At 39.1% G+C, this 18,101-nt stretch overlaps 1 protein-coding gene across 5 annotated transcripts in view; it reads right to left on the reverse strand.

Moving 5' to 3' along the window:
* Positions 1-1,315: 1,315 nt before the first annotated feature.
* tox2 (TOX high mobility group box family member 2) overlaps positions 1,316-18,101 on the reverse strand; it is a 122,886-nt gene continuing 106,100 nt past the window's right edge. For 4 of the 5 annotated variants that reach the window (XM_081606990.1, XM_081606989.1, XM_008408418.3 and 1 more), the window contains 6 exons: positions 16,247-16,513; positions 14,237-14,467; positions 8,221-8,301; positions 4,959-5,366; positions 4,715-4,863; positions 1,316-3,314 (listed from right to left, as the gene is read on the reverse strand). In XM_081606990.1, the coding sequence (XP_081463116.1) occupies positions 3,272-3,314; positions 4,715-4,863; positions 4,959-5,366; positions 8,221-8,301; positions 14,237-14,467; positions 16,247-16,513 (1,179 nt within the window). In that variant the 3' untranslated portion in view covers positions 1,316-3,271. The remainder of the gene's footprint in view (positions 3,315-4,714; positions 4,864-4,958; positions 5,367-8,220; positions 8,302-14,236; positions 14,468-16,246; positions 16,514-18,101) is intronic. The other variant, XM_008408421.3, reaches the window with a different exon arrangement.

The raw sequence follows: 18,101 nt of genomic DNA on the forward strand, positions 1-18,101 counted from the left end.
TAACTTCTTTTGAGCGCTCATGACACCCACAAGCTATGCGCCCCTGAACACCTACGTTTTCCGTCAATATTAATTAAAGTCTAGTGACACAATGTTTTTGGTTATTAATAATGCTCAACACATTTAGAAATTTGATAATCCAAACCTGTGTGTAAAAAAAATGTATGGACTTGGACAGAAATGTGTTGTATGTGCTTTAGATTTAGACAGATAGCATGTTTTTATTATTGTAATCCACTAAATCAATCAACGTAAAGTTATGTAAATTAAAATAGTGTTTGACAAGATCATATCGAAAACCACAACCATAAATTGCCCTTTTTTCACGACCGTTCGCCTCCTGACTTCAACTTGGGGATGAGGAATAGGATAAAAGGTGCTGACAGGAGTGTCAAAGGGATGCTGTCCCCTTGCAGTATTTATGACAGAATTACTGCAGACAATAAAGGTCTAATGGTCGAGTGCGCTCGATTTATATTTTTGTAAAATAAGGGAGATCTCATTGTCACAATACTGTTTTGGTAAGCACAAAGCTCAGGAACAGAGATTACGCTGCGCACAGAAAACACACACTCAGATTCATATAGGATGATATTCATTTATGTACACAAAAGGCACAGAGCCAAGACTGTGCAGCTGCACCCAAACTCCCTCTTATTTGACACTGCATTAAGAATGTATGACTGTGATTTTCGTATAATGTGTGTCATATCACAAAGTGGCAGGTTTTCCAATTGTCCAATAATGATCTATTTGCCAATTCAATGCCACCGTAGAAGAAACGGCAGGCAGGCGTTAAATGAATAAAACATCGAATGCGAGGATCGTGACAGTTTCATTTCAATCTCTTCTAGACTTCTTTCATGAAGTCTCTAAGAAGACGTGTTTGCAATTGGGGTAAAATCAGCACTTGGACGGTTGCCTGAGTTTGTATGCGCATTGGATTTTTTTTTTTTCCTGTACTCTATCTCACACTAGACGCCTACGATGCACTACTTTCACAAGCAAAAGCAAACCGTCTCCTTGCATCTGCTCCTCTGTTCGTTGAGATAGTTTACTGGCAATATCCATGCTGGCTGGTGCACGCTGTATCCATCCATGGTTAATTAGCTAATGCCACTGGGGCTAAATATAAATACGGGAAACAAAACATGTGACCCCTCTAAAGTGTGGATATAAAGTGCAGAAGAGAGAGTTGGGGGTGTTTCTCTGTCTTTACGATAGCCATTATAAAGTGTTCAACAAAAGGTGTGATCGTCTAATTGGAGGAGACAGAAGATGAAAATATGTCCATGGGGAAATGAAATGACATGCGTCAAGCTCACTTTTTGAACTTTTTTTCTTTATTATGCAGGTCTGAAATAAAAGAAGCATTATGACAGAAAGTGATGCTGCTGGCAAGGAAAGAAAAAAAAAGGCAGCATCCAAAATATATAAAAAAACAACTAATCATCCTTGTGATCGTCATCATTATTTATCAAACCAAAGCAGAGAATAATAAAATAAGAATAAAAATACACCTCCATTGTAAGAAGCAAAATTGATCTCATTTCTTTTATAAATAAGAAAACCTGTCAAACAGCTGATGGGTAACTAGCAAAAAAAAAAAGGAACAATGTAGGAATAACCATTTCAAATATTTATCATTACTTGTTTTACAAATAATATAACTACAGTTGGCAGTTTTTTTTTTGTTTGTTTTGTATTTTTTTACACAACTTAAAATGTTATTGTGTTGCAGCGACTAGAACTGAAATTCTGCTACACAAAAGGAGATAAAAACGAGATGTCTTTGTCAGCAAAATGCATTTTCCGTTAATCACACAAGAGTTAAAAACACAACCAAACACGAACCAGAAACTTATAAAAATTACTTGTGATGTGTATGTTCACGTTGCAGGTCTCCCCCCCCCCTCCTGAGTGGTGAGGAGACAACAAGGATATATTGGTCAGATAGCTAAACAAAAGAAGGGAGGGGTGGGCATTTTGAGGCATTAATCCCACCCCCTACTTCCCTATCTGAAACTTTACATCTCATTTTATCTCACAGCATTTCTTTTTCCATCTCTGTGCTCTCTGTCTCTCACCTTGCTCTTTCTGTTTAATGGTCTGCAGGACATATATTGTATATTCGGCTTTAGACTGAATTTTGTCTGAATAAGACAACAACACACGAGTGAGCACAGATTTAATGCGAGAGTGAAAGTGTGAAATGCTCCTCCGAAATCCAGCTGCACGGGATTGTTAAATTCACAGGAAAGACTCAAACACCGAGAGAGTCGCACTTACCAGTCCTCTGCTCGCACACACTCATACCACGCCATGAATGGGGTACATTCTAACGTCCTGACGTACTCAGACACACACGCATTAACATACATGTACTTTTAGAGGAACAAATCTGTTTGGACTTTTAATTCCCAATTTGATTCCACAAAAGTGATATTTACAATCACACTGTGACAGCTCAGTAGACCTCTACAGGTCTTTATTAATAATAAAAAAAGATTTGCTTTTGTTTTTCTGTCTCATTCCCCACCAAGCCTTTAATCTTCTGGCCCGTAAGCACAGCTACCATAACATCAAGGCCTATGCTCAACATACTAGGAGTTAATATTTCTCTATGATACAGGGCTTACTAGAAAAAAATGCAAAAAAAAAAAAAAAAAAGAGAGAGAGAAACAAAATAGCCAGCAAGAAATAAATAAGACAGAAACACCAACAAAAGCAAAGAAAACTACAAAAATAGGGTGGAAAAAAGGAGGAACACTTATTTTTTTCTACTTAAAGCTGAATGGGAGTCCTAAGGGGTCTTTTTGATGGTGACACACAAGAGGAGCACTCCACAGCCCAGATCAGAGAGGGCTCAGACATATAACTGAGGAGGCATGGAGGGAGGAGGAGGAGGATGAAGAGGAAGAAGAGGAGGAGGACGAAGAGAAGGAAAGGGGGGGAGGGACTTTATAAGTGCTTGGCAAATTTAAACAGCAAGAAGACCGTTAATACAATAAGTGGTACAGACAGTAGTCATCTAGTCAAAAAACTGGTCACAAACTCTAGAAACTGCAAGAAATAATAATTACATTAACAATGAAAAATAAACAGGTTGATGATAACAGTTTCAGGAATCTGAATGTGTTTGTGTGTGGCTGTATGTAAAGTGTACACATGATGTAAGAGGAAGGAGGTCGGGGCTGGGTGAGGAGAACAGAGCGGGATGAGAATAGACTCCTCGGTGTTGTCATTTGTCAGCAGAGGATAATCTTCAGTTTCAGGTGAGGTAGAGGGGCTTGTCCCTGCCTATCATGCTTCCACTGTAACACAAGAAAAAGATCAATTAAACACACAAAAAATAGACTTTATTAACAAAAATAAAACATCAAAAGAATGTAAAAATACTTTTGTGTCTCGTTATCATGGACTTGGTTGTTCTACTTTTAGCTCAAGTTTAAGCTTCAAGTTGAAATAAAAAAAATCTGATTTCATGAGCATAAAAAAGTATGGATTTTAAATCTGCTATGAAGTAGCAGAGCTTCAATCCCTGTCAAAGTCCAAATGCTGGGGTTATAAATATTTCTTTATATTAGTTTTCAGTTTTTCTTTTGTCTTTTAAGTTACAATATCATCAATTTATTTCAGTAATTCAATTCAAAAAGTGAAACATGTCACACTTATACTGCAATCCGCTGGGTTTCCTTGGAGAGAAAACTTTTTAAACTAATTGAATCATGAGCTAAACTTAATGCACTGTTTGATAGCTGGGATCAATAAACCCAGTGATAGAAAGGTCAACAGGTGCTTTTGGCAGTTGGAGAACAGGCCAAGTGTTGTTGGAAAATGAAATCATCTCCATAAATCTTGTTAGAAAAGAAAAGCTGGAAGTTGTACATTTATTTTCCTGGTAGATCTCTGGTTTCAAGCCTGGTTCACAGGGAAACACTTGTAGCCAACGTCTTGGATGTGTCTGTGTGTGGTGGCTCTTGAAGACCCGACTGCTGTTCAAATCCTTGAACAGGCTTTGCTTCACAACCCTCAGACAGCTTGGGGCCAGCACTGGTTGTTTGCACCTCCTTCTACAATACTTTTCCTTCTTTCTATTAAAATCATTCTTCACCATCCTTTGCAAAGTTTCAGGTTCTTTGAGAATTTCACCTTTTTCACCTTATCCTCCTTGAGGAGAGTGTAAAGTCAGCTCCATGTGTAGTTCAACTCCAGTCATCAGCAGTTGGAGCCTGAATTAGCGCATCACCTACTTCTACAATCTACAGATTACTCAATTATTTGATTTGGGTTTTTGAGGCAGATTCAGCTCTAAGTGTTGGAGGTCTCTCTCATTTGCTTTTATGGTACATTCTAATTTTCTGAAAAACTAAACTTTATGTTTTCATTAAGCTGTAAGCAGTAGCTATGAAATTAAGAGAAATACACAAGTGAAATAAATCACTGTATAACGAGTCTATATAATATGAAAGTTTTCACTTTTTGAGTTGAATTATTGTATTAGCTTTTCAATAATTTTCTTAGTTATTGCAATGTATCTATATTTTTAAAAGACTTGGTTTTACAACTTGTCTTATAGTCCAATAATCCGACACAAAACATGAATCAACTTAAGTGTTTCCAATAAACGATGCTAAGTCATAGTATAAAACATGTCCGTGAAGTGGATCGTTGTAAGACTATAACTTTGATCAATTACCGTGTATACACTGACCTGCAGTGGTTGCCGCACTCCCGATTGCAGTATTCTCCATCCCACTCGTGGGTCTGAGCCACTCCAGGACCGGGCCCAGAGCCAGGAGCTCCTGGTGACTGGGAACCCCCAATGCTCTTCTGGTACTCTGACTGGAGGTGGGAAAAACTCTAAAGGAGATAAATCAGGAAAAATTAAGCAAAACCCCTGAGCAGAAGCCTCATTACACTCTCATCATCAGATTTGTCTCAGTTTATTTCTGTACCTGCTGCCCTGGAGGTGGGGAGTGAAGAGAGGCCTGTAGCCCCATCTGATGAGAGATGATTGGCTGGGACTGGACCTGCTGCATGCGGATGGGCTGGTTGAGGAGCGAGCTCTGGTGCAGGGAGAGCTGCTGGTGGGGGTGAAGTGGCGGGCTGATCTGGAAGGAGGAAGGTGGGGAGGCACTAATGCTGGGCAGCATTGGGGATTGGCTGAGGGTCTGTGACAGAGCGTGGCGTGGGGCGTGGCCTGCGTAGCTCTGCAGGTCGGTTAGAGGGAAGGCCCCGGGTCCCAGGTATGGCGAAGACGGCTGTGGGGGAGGTGGCACACTGTACAGCGAGTTGGTTGGCATCATATGTGGAGAGGCCTGGCTGGTTTGGGCAGTTTTATTCTCCCCGGGGTCGTTATACGTCTAAAAGCAAAACGGGACAAATAAAAACAGTAATTAATCTCACTGTAAAAAAAAAAAATTCACAGATTAAGCAGACTTTATTTTATTAAACATCATTTGCTGTGGATGCTGCTTTACAAATGTGTAACTACAAAGTTTATCCCCCTGACTATTTTGATGCAATCATATCTGCAATCCGTTATCCTAACTTAGCAGCAGCTAAGTTAAGATACAAAAACTACTATATATGTATATTGGTGTGTATGTGTAGCTGATGCAGAAACAAATGCCAAACAAGCTGTGATGTAAACAGAATTTGCTCAGCTTTGTGCCAAGCTTCAAACAGATTAATGAATAAAACTGAGGAATCTTGATTTCCTTTATAGAAAGCTGGATTTAATTCCATAAGGATGTTTACCACTGTGTTTCATCACAACTTGTTTAAACAGGAGTGTTGTAAGCCATTAAGAATTTAAACTGCTAATCATTTATTTGAAAAGAGCAGAGAAGAACTGAGAGAAGAAAAGATGAGAAATGAGGAGTACACAGATTTCTTAAATCTTTTTCATTAAAGTGTTTAAAGAGAAAATAAAACGGGCAAAAATCTGTTTCAGAAGATCATCATTTTGCAATTAATAAAAAATAAAAAGGGAAATTGGGCACACAATCCTGATTGGTGCATCCCCTCATTCAAGGACATTAAATTGGTCCAATTTTTATTTATTCATAAGGGTCAAAGCAGGTGTCAACATGCAAACAGCAGAGGATAACACCGAGTTTCCTTTGTGTTTAGTTCAGCTATACCTCTGCATTATTCACCTTCTCTCACTCTTTGTGTTTTGCTCTCCACAGCTGTTACAAATTTCTCGATTAGCTCACCTGTATCCAATACCCTTCTCCTTGCCTCATTATATATAAGCTCACTGGTTTTCATTACTTGTTGCTGGTTCATTCTGTTATGCCGCCCAAACGCCGTGTCCTGCTCTGCCTTTGATCCCCCCCTGTAAGTTCTTTTGTTATCTCATTATTAAAACTACTTATTCCAGTCACCATCAGTCCCTGCGTTTGGGTCCTTCATTAATCACATCGTGACATTTTTTACCTTAAATTAAAGCGCTTAGAGTATGTTAACTTGTGTCCAGTCTTGTTATTTTTTCCATCTTCTACTTACTCATTAACTCCACCCACCCATCCGCCCACCACTGCATTCATCTACACCTATAAACATTCACTCAGCAGGTCTCTCAGTCTCCCTTTGTTTCCCTGGGGAAGATGCACGTATGAAACACATGGATTCTTTCTCATTAACTGTCAGACTTACTAGAATGATGTGTGGTGGTCTGTTATTTAGTAATGGCTCCATGCAGCCGGCCAAATCCCTCAAATAATCAATGGAACGATATGAAGGCGCAGATAAAGCAGGGGGACAGGAACATTTGCAGGGGTCAAGTGGAAAATGAAATAAGGAAGAAATGAGGTGAAGGGAGAAGGGGAAGAGTGAGATGATGGATTTGATTTGTTGGAGCTCATTTTAAGTGGATAGCCAAAGAGGGTGTATTACAGTAGATGGAGCGGAGATGGTTTATGCTAAAAGACAGTTTATCTTTTAAACTTTAGTAGATGCTTTACATTTTATCTTTTAAACTTTATTTTTTATTATTTTAATTTTCAGACACAAGGGAAGGGCCAATGGTATTTAGAGGTGCAATCAAACTTTTTGTTCTTTTCTTCTTACATAAACTGACAAATGTCACAAAACAAAAGGGCAACAGGTGCACACACAGGATGTAAATCCTTCAAATGATCCTCCAATTACCTCCAATTCCACCCACCCCAATTCACTCTGAAAAGACTGCTTCATCTGTAATTAAAAAAAAAGAAGAGTCATTTTGAAGGATGAGGCTCAGTCCTGCATAGGATTGGCTCCTCCTGAATGAGAGAGCGAAGGTTTGCAGGTTTATTTTTGTCTGTCAGATTTTTTTTCCCTTTTGACTCTCAAACTACCATCATATGGCATCAATCAAGCCTCTGCATAGGATACCCTGAATGTGTAATCGCACTAGAGACAAGAGATGAGAATAGTCTTTTGAGTAGAAAGTATGGCACAGTGAAGAGGCTGATGAATTAACTATTCATGCCTTAATCAAGGTGCTTGTTTTCTGCACATGAGCGTGAGAGGAAGTGTGGCGTCCCGTTCGGGGGAGGAGGGATAGAGAGGGCGAGGAGGAGGAGCTTGGCATATGCTAATGTAATTTAGAGCTCAATATGTAGAACAATGTGGGGACAGATATGAAATGAAGTTGGAACAGTGCTACAACTGCTTTTAAGCTTCATGCATGAGCTCTCTCCTTTTACACAAACATGATCAGTCAAAAAAATGGTAATGGTCTGGACTTAAACTGCTTCAAAGAGAGAGCAGTGGATGTGAGCAAACCTCAGCCAACACATTAGCAGCCCACCGGGGAGGAACCAAGCACCAGGACGGCAAATGACAGGTAATGTCCACTCCTGCTCTTACACATGCACGCTGATGAGCAGGCACGCAGACGTGCACTATTACTTTTTATTTCTCCCCAGGTTACAAATTGAGGTGTGTTTCAGGCCTAATTTTCCCTGTTTTCTTTGGAGCACACGCACAGCCTTTCTCTTTTACCTCCACTCATAAATACATTTACATATCGACATGATAACATTGAAACATGCATTGTTATCTATCTCTATAATAATGCATATATATGTCTACATGAAGACGTACTAAGCCATCTTTGCTGTTAGTTGACCTTTTCTTTGGAATGAGAGAGGAATTCTGTCTAATTTATCATCCCTTATATTGCAGCTGACCCATGTATATCAAACATGTGACCCCCACTGTTACCTTGGAAACCAGACTGGCTCTGTAGGCGGCCAGGGCTTTCAGGTACTCCTTCTTAGCAGCCTCTGTTTTCCTCTTGTAGCTCTGCAGGAACAAACACAACAACAACAATGTTTGATTACGAGCCGATACCAAAGGTTGCAATGACCCTCCGTTCCACGCTGACTGATGCGGATGAGATTCGGGGAGTCACGGCTGAGATGGAAAAAAAACAAAAAAAAAACAAAAACATTTCACATGCATTTGCTGCACAATTATCAGGTCAAGGAGATTTTTGCCCATCTGCATGATGCTGATGCATTCGAACCATTTGCTTCTTGAAAATCCAATTCAGCTCAAAATGAAATGTCAAGAAAGATTCTGCACAATAACATGAAAATAGAAGTTAAACGAGGAGCGAAAGCCTGTTTGTCGCTCTGCGCGCTTCTTTTTCAGTGTTCTTCTCCATTAAGGCTGTTGCTCATCTCTTAATCAGAGCTGATGTCGCAGCAAATCACTCAGATGTGAGAGAGAGAGAGAAAAAGAGAGAGAGAAAAAAAAATAAAAGAACTCAAAACAGCTTTAGCAAAAAGGCAATCTTGAACTGTCTGAATGAACCTCAAATGATGCGTTGAGACAGGGAATTCAAGTTAATGTCATCACATGTCACTCACGGCCTGTGTGCAGCTGCCGCTGCCTTTTTCATGCAGCAAAAAGAAAGTGGCAGAAAGTCCACCCTCAAATCAATAGAGAAGACTCAGATCTCAGCATTTTAATATGAAGGAGGGCACTCTTCTTTGCGTGAGTGAATGCAGCGGGTAATTACTGATCCTCTATGAGATACTGTCAGTGGCTACATGGGCAGGGTCATCTCTTCTCAGAGAGGTGGGGTAGAATAACCATTAAGCATTCATGGGTTGCCAAGTGAGCATAGGCTGGCAGCCGCTGACGCACGCACTCAATAAACAAACAAGCAAACAAGCAAGACAGCAAACAAAGCGGGATGAAGCCGGATACAATCTCTTGCTCAAACAGCTGATGTTTATCCTCTCACTCATCCCTATTTACATTATTATCATTATTACCTTGATATCCAAAAGTATTTATACCCCTATGTTCACATTTTGTCATGTTACACCAACACCTTCCAGAGACCAGTTCAGTTGTAAGGAAATGCAGCATAAACTATAGGCATTAATCAAAAAGACAGCCAAGAATCGCAAGATAACTCTGGAGGGGTTGCAGAGATCCACAGCTTAGGTACGAGAATCTGTTGATGGGAAAATTGTAACCTTGGTGGTAAGAAGAAGTCATGGTTGAAAGAAAGCTGTAAGAGTTCCTTTTTAAAGTTGCCATACACAAATAAGTCACGTAAAAGCCATAGCAAACCTGTGGACAAAGAAGCTAAGGGGAAATCAAAGATGAACTTTTTGGCCTACCTGCAAAATAATCATGCAAAGTAACACTACCAATCATAATTAATCAAATAATAAACATGGTGGTGGCAGTATTACCCCTGCCAACTTCTAAGCTAGTAGGGGTAATGGAAAAGAGCCAGAAGACAAGGGAAAACTTTAGAAGAAACACATTCATGGGCTCCAAAAGATTTGAGCCTAGTGAAGTTTCACTTAGACATGTTGCACTGGTTTTACACAGCATTGAGCCAGGAGGGGAGAGAACTTTATACCACACTTCTGTTTTCTGTAAATATCTAAACCATGTATCATTTTCCTCCCACTTCACAGTTATGCACTAATTTGTGCTGTTTTATCAAGCAAAGTTCTCATAAGATACATTAAAGTGTGTAGTTGTAGTGCAGCACAATGTGAAAAACACTTCTGCAAGGCAATAAATGTCTATACATTAAGCAGCAAGCATAGGGAAATACAGTCAATTTTCATAGAGAAGTTCCCAAAATCATGTCTTAAGTCACTCTTTGCTTCTTATAGACTCAAAGTCTTTGCTTTTATTAACTCAAACTACTCCCAGCAGCCTTAATTTCAAATTAATTTAACGCAGCTAATGATCTACGCAACGACAGATACTTTCAAGCAAATTACTATGCCTAAGGATGTCTAATTATTCCAAAGTGAGTGGATTCATTAGTGGTTGAAGCCGTCAAAGGCTGCAGGTCAGTATGAATTAAAAATAACAAAGCTGCAAGGAGGGATAGCATATGCCTCCCAACGTAATCCCAGCACAGAGGTGTCCCATCTGAATTAGCCCCCTAATTGTACCTTAATGAATTGTTCTTGTTTGATAACCAGTTAATTATAGGAGACAATAACCCTGCGCCCTGCTGACACCGATGGGAGCGATTACCCTGCGAACGTAAAACCGAATGATCGGTGAGAAACAGAAGTAAGGGTGGGGGTGGGGGCAACCGGGGATAAGATGAAAGACATAGTAAGTAGTAATGGATGAGAAATGTTAGAGGTGAAAAGAGGGAGAGGAAAGAAAAACTAACATAATAAAAGTGTAAAAAATCTGAGCCTAAACAAGAAGTTTAATATCCAAACATGCTGCTTAAATTAATTGACAGTCTGCTTTATTTTTGCTTTTTTTTTGGTCTCTGACCTTTCAAAAGCACACAAATCCAAAACACAGACTCAATTAAATAAAGCTAAGGTTTCCCCTCACTCGTACGCAAATCCATTATCATTATCCCCCCTTTTCACTGCTGTAGAAACTGAAAATTGATCTTAATCTCAAATAACAAAAACAAGAAAAATGTTCTTTTATGTTTCTGGGACAACCGTAGCATGTAGGCACCTTGAGGAATAAGGCAGTCCAAATAACCCATTGATCTTACACTTTAAAGCACAGGCCATTGGAACCTGCATAACTAGACAAAATTATAATGAAAAAGAAAAAAATGAACATAAACATGTCTTTGTTCTGCTGTACCTTTGGATAACACACAGGAAGTAGAAGAAACACAATGAAGCTCAACAAAAAGGATCACAAGCAAAACTCAAATGATAACAGTGAAAAAGTGTTGATCTTGTCCAAAGCAAAGGTCTAAAATGTGCTTCCTTTATTGCATTTATGTGAATTTTTGCTGCATGGTATGTTTGAGGAGCGCTATAGATAATTGGAAACAGGAGCTCTGATCTAGTTAAAACAAACCTGTGTGTAGGGGAAGGGTTGTGTTTACATTCTGGTGTTCCTGCAAGGCTCCAGAGGGTCTGACTGAGACATTAAAGAATACACCTCAACAGTGGTGATGTGACGACCGCATGTTGGAAGGAAAAGCATAGTGGTGTGTATGTAAACAGATCAGGAAGAGTTAACTCTAAAATTGAAGCTGTATGTTGAAAACGTTTTCAGGAATGAGAAATTGGCATGAACAGCTTTCCTTCCAGATGCAATTTACCAGAGAGTTACAGCAAATAAGATTTTTTTTTTACAGTTATGGACCTTTGAGGAGACATTTTAAGGACTTTATTAAGTGTTATTCATACCCTTTGAATTTTTGGGAGGATTTTTTTTTGGCACCATTAACTTGTACATTATTTAGCAGATGCACACAAGCTAATGTTATATTGTAAATTGGAAGGAAAATGCTAGATCCTTTTCTTTACAATTGAAAACTTTAAAGATGGCAATGAAGCACTCAAGACCCATGATAACTCTGGAGGAGCTGCAGAGTTCATCTGCTCAGGTGTGAGAATCTGTCAACAGGGCATATGTTAATTTGCCCTGTTGACAAATGTTGTGTTTACGAAAAAGCCTCAAAGAAAAACCACTGTTCAAAAAAAAAAAAAGTCTAAAAACTTCATTTTACAGGTTGCCACAAGACATGCAGGATACACAGCAACATATGGAAGAAGTCTATCTGCTCATAGGAAACCAAACCTGAATCTTTTAGCCTACAAGCAAAAAAATGTAATACTGCAATACACATTGAACACCTGTGATACATGGTAGTGGCAGCCTCATGCACATTGTTTACTTCAGCAGAGATAAAAGCTCCCTGCGTTGATAAAAATCAAATCTGGCCGAGGTGGAGATATTTTGCAGAGCTGTAGTTGCGATGAAATGTGGTTGTTAAACAGTTTTAGCTCATGGGAGCCGACTACATGCTCAACATACTTCTTACCTTTTTATTTGAAAATAAATTGAAAGTAATAACACATTGAAAGCGTAATTTTCCATCCACTTCAGAATTACATGCTGCTTTGTGTTGAGCTGTTTCATGAAGTTGTCAAGATAAATGACAGTGGTAGTCTGTTGTATTAATTAAAGCAATCACGGGGTTATTGCCCAGACAGAGTGCTACATTTCATTCGATAATGAATCATTAACTCAAGTTAATTATGTGTCCTGTGAGGTGACACGTCTGATTGAACATGTGATGCAGAAATAAAGAAATTAGCTGTGGAGTGGCACACTAAATGGGGCAATTTTGCTGGTGTACTACTAGTTTGTTAGTTGCGTTCCTGTTTTTCTGGTTCCACTGTGAAGGACAAATGCATGTGAAATGTGTAAGAGGGAAACAGAAAATTTAAACAGTGAAAAAAAATAATAAAAATCACCGGAAGACAAAGGGTTAAGAAGCACAAACAATAACATTTCTGGAGCAGATGTCCTTGAGGGAAAACCAAGGGCGAGGCAATTGCTAATCTTGTATTCCCAGCATGATCAAATCACCAGGCAACAGATATAAATAAAACGACAGGAAATGAGGAATTCACATTCAAGGGTGTCAGCGGCGAAATGAAGATTCATGGTGAAGAGCCCCGGTGAAGGTGGCAAAAATTAACTACAAATAAAAGGGACAGCCGGCCTCCAAAGTCCGGCGTATAAAGCAGGTTCGGACGGGAAAGAAAAAGACACATGCTGGAGAGTGGTGCTGCAGAGAATGGGCTGCACTTTGTCATGGAGACAGGTGCTTTTATTTGACACCCAATAGGCTGTGCCCCTGACTGGATATTCTAAAAATATGAGTCTGCGCACGATCATCAGACTGTCTCATTTTCCGTTCATTTCACACTATCATTTGTTACCACAAAACACACAGAAACCTATTCAGCTCTGTTGGTCTGGAATGTTTGAATGAAATTGAAACTGTGCTCCATTGTGGGAATCAATAAACTGCAGTGAATGTTAAGGTGGTTTCATACGCACAGGTCGGGGTGTAATAAAACCAAATTTAGCTGATTACATCTACACCGCTGATGGCTAAAAACAATGTTTCACTTCCTTCAATAAACACATTTAATTCTGTACTGATTGTGAATGTGTGATCCATAAGTAAACATATGAAACAAGAACTAAAAGCTTTTCAAACGTGACTGTAAATAAATAAATGTGTCGCGTCTCGCTGTCATCCAAGCTGTTTTAATGCAAAGCAGATAAAATCTATTTAATCTGTACAAATGCTGTTTGTTTGTACTACTTCAAAACTACATTTTCTTGTGTAAGTTTAGCACACAGCAAACAAATAAGAAGCTCAAAGACATGTTAATAAGGTTGCTTATGAAGAAGAAAGAAAAGTGTACCGTAAGCTTTGTAGTTCTCTTTGATTCAGCGATAGCAGTGACTGGTTAGCAGGCAAAAAATGTATATTTTGTGGGAACATGCTGTAATGTTTATCCAGTTTTATCTGCTAGATAAACCAATGCTTTTGTTTCACCATATCTAAAAGTTCACTTTGAAGTTTTCACATTTTCAGTTTCCAACTTACAACCACAAACTGTTGTATAGTTCAGTGAGATTTTATAATAGGGCATAATTTTGAACTAGAAAGGAAAATGATACAAGTATTAAAATTTATTGCACAGAGAAAAATCTGAAGTGATTAAAACGCTTTGAAAATGATAAAAAAAAAAAAAAACCACAAGATCCATTGCCCTCCTGAAATCCTACCAAGACAACATGTGTGTATGAAGAGTGATGGTGTGTGGTGGAAAACTATCTCTGAACATCATGTGGCCTGAACACTCCACAGTCTGAAATTCCATGTGTGAAACATGAAACAAGACATCCAAACCTTTGAATCGTATTTACTCAACTGAACATGCGTGTTTCTGTGTACCTGTTTCTGCTCCTCTCCCAGTCCGTCCCACATGGAGGCGACTATCTTGGAAACGTCTCCAAAGGTTGCGTTTGGATTCTGTCCTTTGATGGCTGCCTGGGTGTCTCTGAAGAACAAAGCGTAGGCTGACACCGGCTTGGTCGGCTCATTAGGGTCCTTCTTCTTCTTCTTCTTTTGGGGCTTGGGCTTGGGCTTGATCATCTCTGAAGATGGCCGTTTCTCACCCGTCATCTGGAAGACAATCAGTGCACACACAACACAGAAACGGCTTATTGATACTGAAGTCGGTTTTAGCATTTAGATGTACAAAGAAGAGAAGAGAAAAAAAAAACTTCACCAAATGAATAATTGTAAATGTGATGAATGCCTGTAACACTGGGTCCTGGTGAAGCGTGTAAACTTAATTAACTCTATAATTTGATTGCTCAGTTCAATAACCAACATTTGGATATTGCAGCAATGTTTCACTGACAAACACTTTCACAAGTTGACAGAAATTGTCTTTTTTCTCTCCTAGAGCACTTTGTCAGAAATATCATGTGCTAGTTGAATTTATCAGACCTTTTCAAATCTTTATTTTGCAGTTGCTCAGCAAGTCATAAATTCAGACTTTTCATGCCTGGGCTGAAGGGAATTTTAAATCGTCTGATGTATCTGCTCTGGCTTTGATGTGGTCTCAGAATGAATTGGAGAGAGCAAATGGAATTACTTACTGATAGAAGAGATGGTAATCATTTTTATTCACATGCGCCCTGTGAAGCCCGGCAGAGATGTATAGGCCTGGAAATATATTTTTTAAACCAAAGCATCCCCCTTTACTTATACTGTATCACTACGAACTGCCGGCTAAAAGGAGATGAATCTGAAACATTGATGAGGTGGCAAAGTCAGTTATATACTCATCTGCATTCCTCCTGATGAAAACTGAGCAGTAAAAATGGATTGTGGCTACGATGCATAAACAGGATCAGGCTAAAGATCTGCTTTTGTTAAAAGACGTTTCAACAAAAGCAGAATTTAGAGTCAGACTTTAAACCTGAATGTGACTAAAGAAGCGGCGGAGATCTGAACTGGTAAGATGCGGATGATTTTCCGACGAAAATATTATTCAAATTCCAAAAATATAGAGAACCTCAGTGAGTATTCAGTTCTTCATAGAGAAATGTTTATATATTGATATCTAATCAATTTTACCTCTGGAAAAAAAGGAATTTATTCACAGATGATCAACACAGTGTGCATTGTCTTACTATTTACAGAAAATATTTTCTAGCTGAGCAAAAAGTTAGAACACCCTATCATTTCACAGCTGTTCTAAAGATATCGGCTTTGACTCAGTAAGGGACTTTCCATTTGCTATTTCTCAGCCAAGTTCTACATCAGCTTGAATTTTCTGACAGAATGTTTTTAAGTTTTCCTCAAGCACCCTTTGATGCAAAGTAGAATACTGTGATGGTGAGACTGCCAGATCCTGCCGTTCCCAAACCATGACATATCCACCTCTATGCCTCACAGTTTGTGTGTCTATCTTTTACATAAACCAAACACAGCATGCCAGGAAAACATGTAACTTGTTCTGGTGTCTGAATAAGTAGATTTTATACTAAATTTGCCCCCAAAAAAGCATGATTCCAGAAGTCTTGACTTTTTTTTTTTCGTTGTCGTTTCTGGCTAATTTTAAATTGGTTTTGTTTTCCTTAGAGGGTACAAGTTTCCTTGCAAAGTTTCCTTGTTGCACACCTCCTATGAAAGTTAAACTTGTGCACTCCCTTTTTGATTTATAAAGAATGTGTTTTCAACATTCAGAAAACCAACCAAACATGGCAAGAACTGAACTTAGTGCTAAACTACCAAGCAGTTACACACATAAGAGTGGTGTAATAATTTTAACTCCAGCTCCAGCAAAAGCTATCAAAAACTCAAAAATAATCCTGAATTCCTCCAAAACCATTCACCATGCTGGCCATTAAGCCATAGGCCCTGCCTCTACTAAACAAGCCACATCAGTACCTTTGAATGAGGATCTGTCTCCTCCTCCTGATTGGAGCTTGAAGGAGAGGGTGTGGCTGATTTACTTCCAGGAGGCGAGGGGGAACCATGAGGCAGTGCGCTCCGGCTGACCTGAGGGTTTAGCTGAGACAGTGCGCTCATGGGGTTGGGCAGTATCGGAGGTGAGCTGTTTATCATGGGGTGGTTACGGGCAGGATCGTAATGAACGCCGTCAGGGTGCTGGTGATGGTGTTGCTGTTGGTGGTGGTGCAAAGCCATCTCCTGCATCTGGGATGAGAGAAGAACACCAGCTTTACTATCTTCTCTGCTCAGAGCAATAAATGTTGCCAATTAGCCAAATGTGCAAATATTTTTAGGTGGAGATGACATTTTTGATGTCTGCATAATGTTTGGAGAAAAAGAAAAAAAAACGCTCACGGGTCTAATGTTCAATATGTACTTGCACATTCTGAAATTTAAAAATGTTTTCTTAAGGTTTCCTTATTTTGGGGGGTAAAATGATCTAGCACTGTCCCAGGGTCTGACATTTTATTTTCTAAGGGGGGTTGAATGAAACGGAACGCACTAATGAGTCACAAAGTATCAAAGTAACTATTATCCTCTATAAAACAACTAAATAGTTTCAAGAAACACATAGAACACATTCAAATTAAAACGGCATCACACACACACACACACACACACACGCCCGTTAATGCTGAAGCTTCCTGCTAGACCAAAAAAAAACAACTTATTTTTGATTTCTCACTTGACTTGTTGGTTTCTGGGCCTGCTTTTTTATTATTTCGGTTCCTCACACTCAGATTTGCTACATCTTACTGCTTTTGTGGCACCTACATTTGATCTTCAAAAGTTTGCATCAACATAAAGCAGTCAACCAGGGGTGTAATCTAATTTGATATTAGGTTCAGTTAACACAGGAATGTTGTTAATTGAGTTGTCAGACACTCAATGAAAGATGTCATAAGTAGTCAGGTAGTGTCAGCTTAGAAAGTCAAGCTAAAAGCCATGAGAAAATCCTTTTCAAACCGTAAAATTATACTGAAACTCACTGCAGGCAGACCAGTGGTGAGGCAGAACCACTGCTGAACTAGCACTTTGTAAAGAAAACATTGGGCATCTTACTAGTGATGGTGGTGCAAAAAAGACTTCCTTACCCTTAATATCACAGCAATTTTGTTCATGATTTGCAGCTGAAGCCTACCACCGCCATCTTGCTTGGAATGAGCTTCTTTACATTCCTTTAAGTTTAATCCTGATTCCTGCTCTTTTTGAATATAAATGAATAAGTTAATGATTATGTTTTAGAACATGTCAGAAGATTGTATGGAGTTTAAGTGACCAAAAACTGAGCAGTTAGCATCTTTAGCTTATTGACTGACATAATTACAGCCAAATCCCATCACTTCTCAACACTAAACTGAAATATTTCAGTGCTACTCCGAGTTTTTGTTTCACTAAACTTAGCTTCACTGGCGGCAGTGCTTTCTTGGAAGTAGTTCTGTTTCAACTACTGTAAACACTGGCTCTGTCCTACTGGTTCTATGTTAGTATTAACTTGAACCAAGTCCAGAAAAGAAACACATTCTTAAATAGCCAAGGGTGGGCTCATGGAGACTTTAAATGTTATGGGTGCCCGAGTTATTTTTGCTTTTGATTTGTAAAATTTATGACAATAAAACATTCAAACATCTACCTTCAATAATCATAAAAAGCAGACCTGCAAAACTTATCACAATAACAATGCAAGCTATTTCCCAACCCCAATGGACTGCTCAGATCAAATATTTGGTAGGGCATATTTTAAGTGCCATGAATGCTAATTCGTCCTGCAAATAATATTCTAACCTGCTGC

Source organism: Poecilia reticulata, chromosome 5, assembly GCF_904066995.2.
Source record: "Poecilia reticulata chromosome 5, P_reticulata-male-v2, whole genome shotgun sequence".
Taxonomy (NCBI): Eukaryota; Metazoa; Chordata; class Actinopteri; order Cyprinodontiformes; family Poeciliidae; genus Poecilia; species Poecilia reticulata.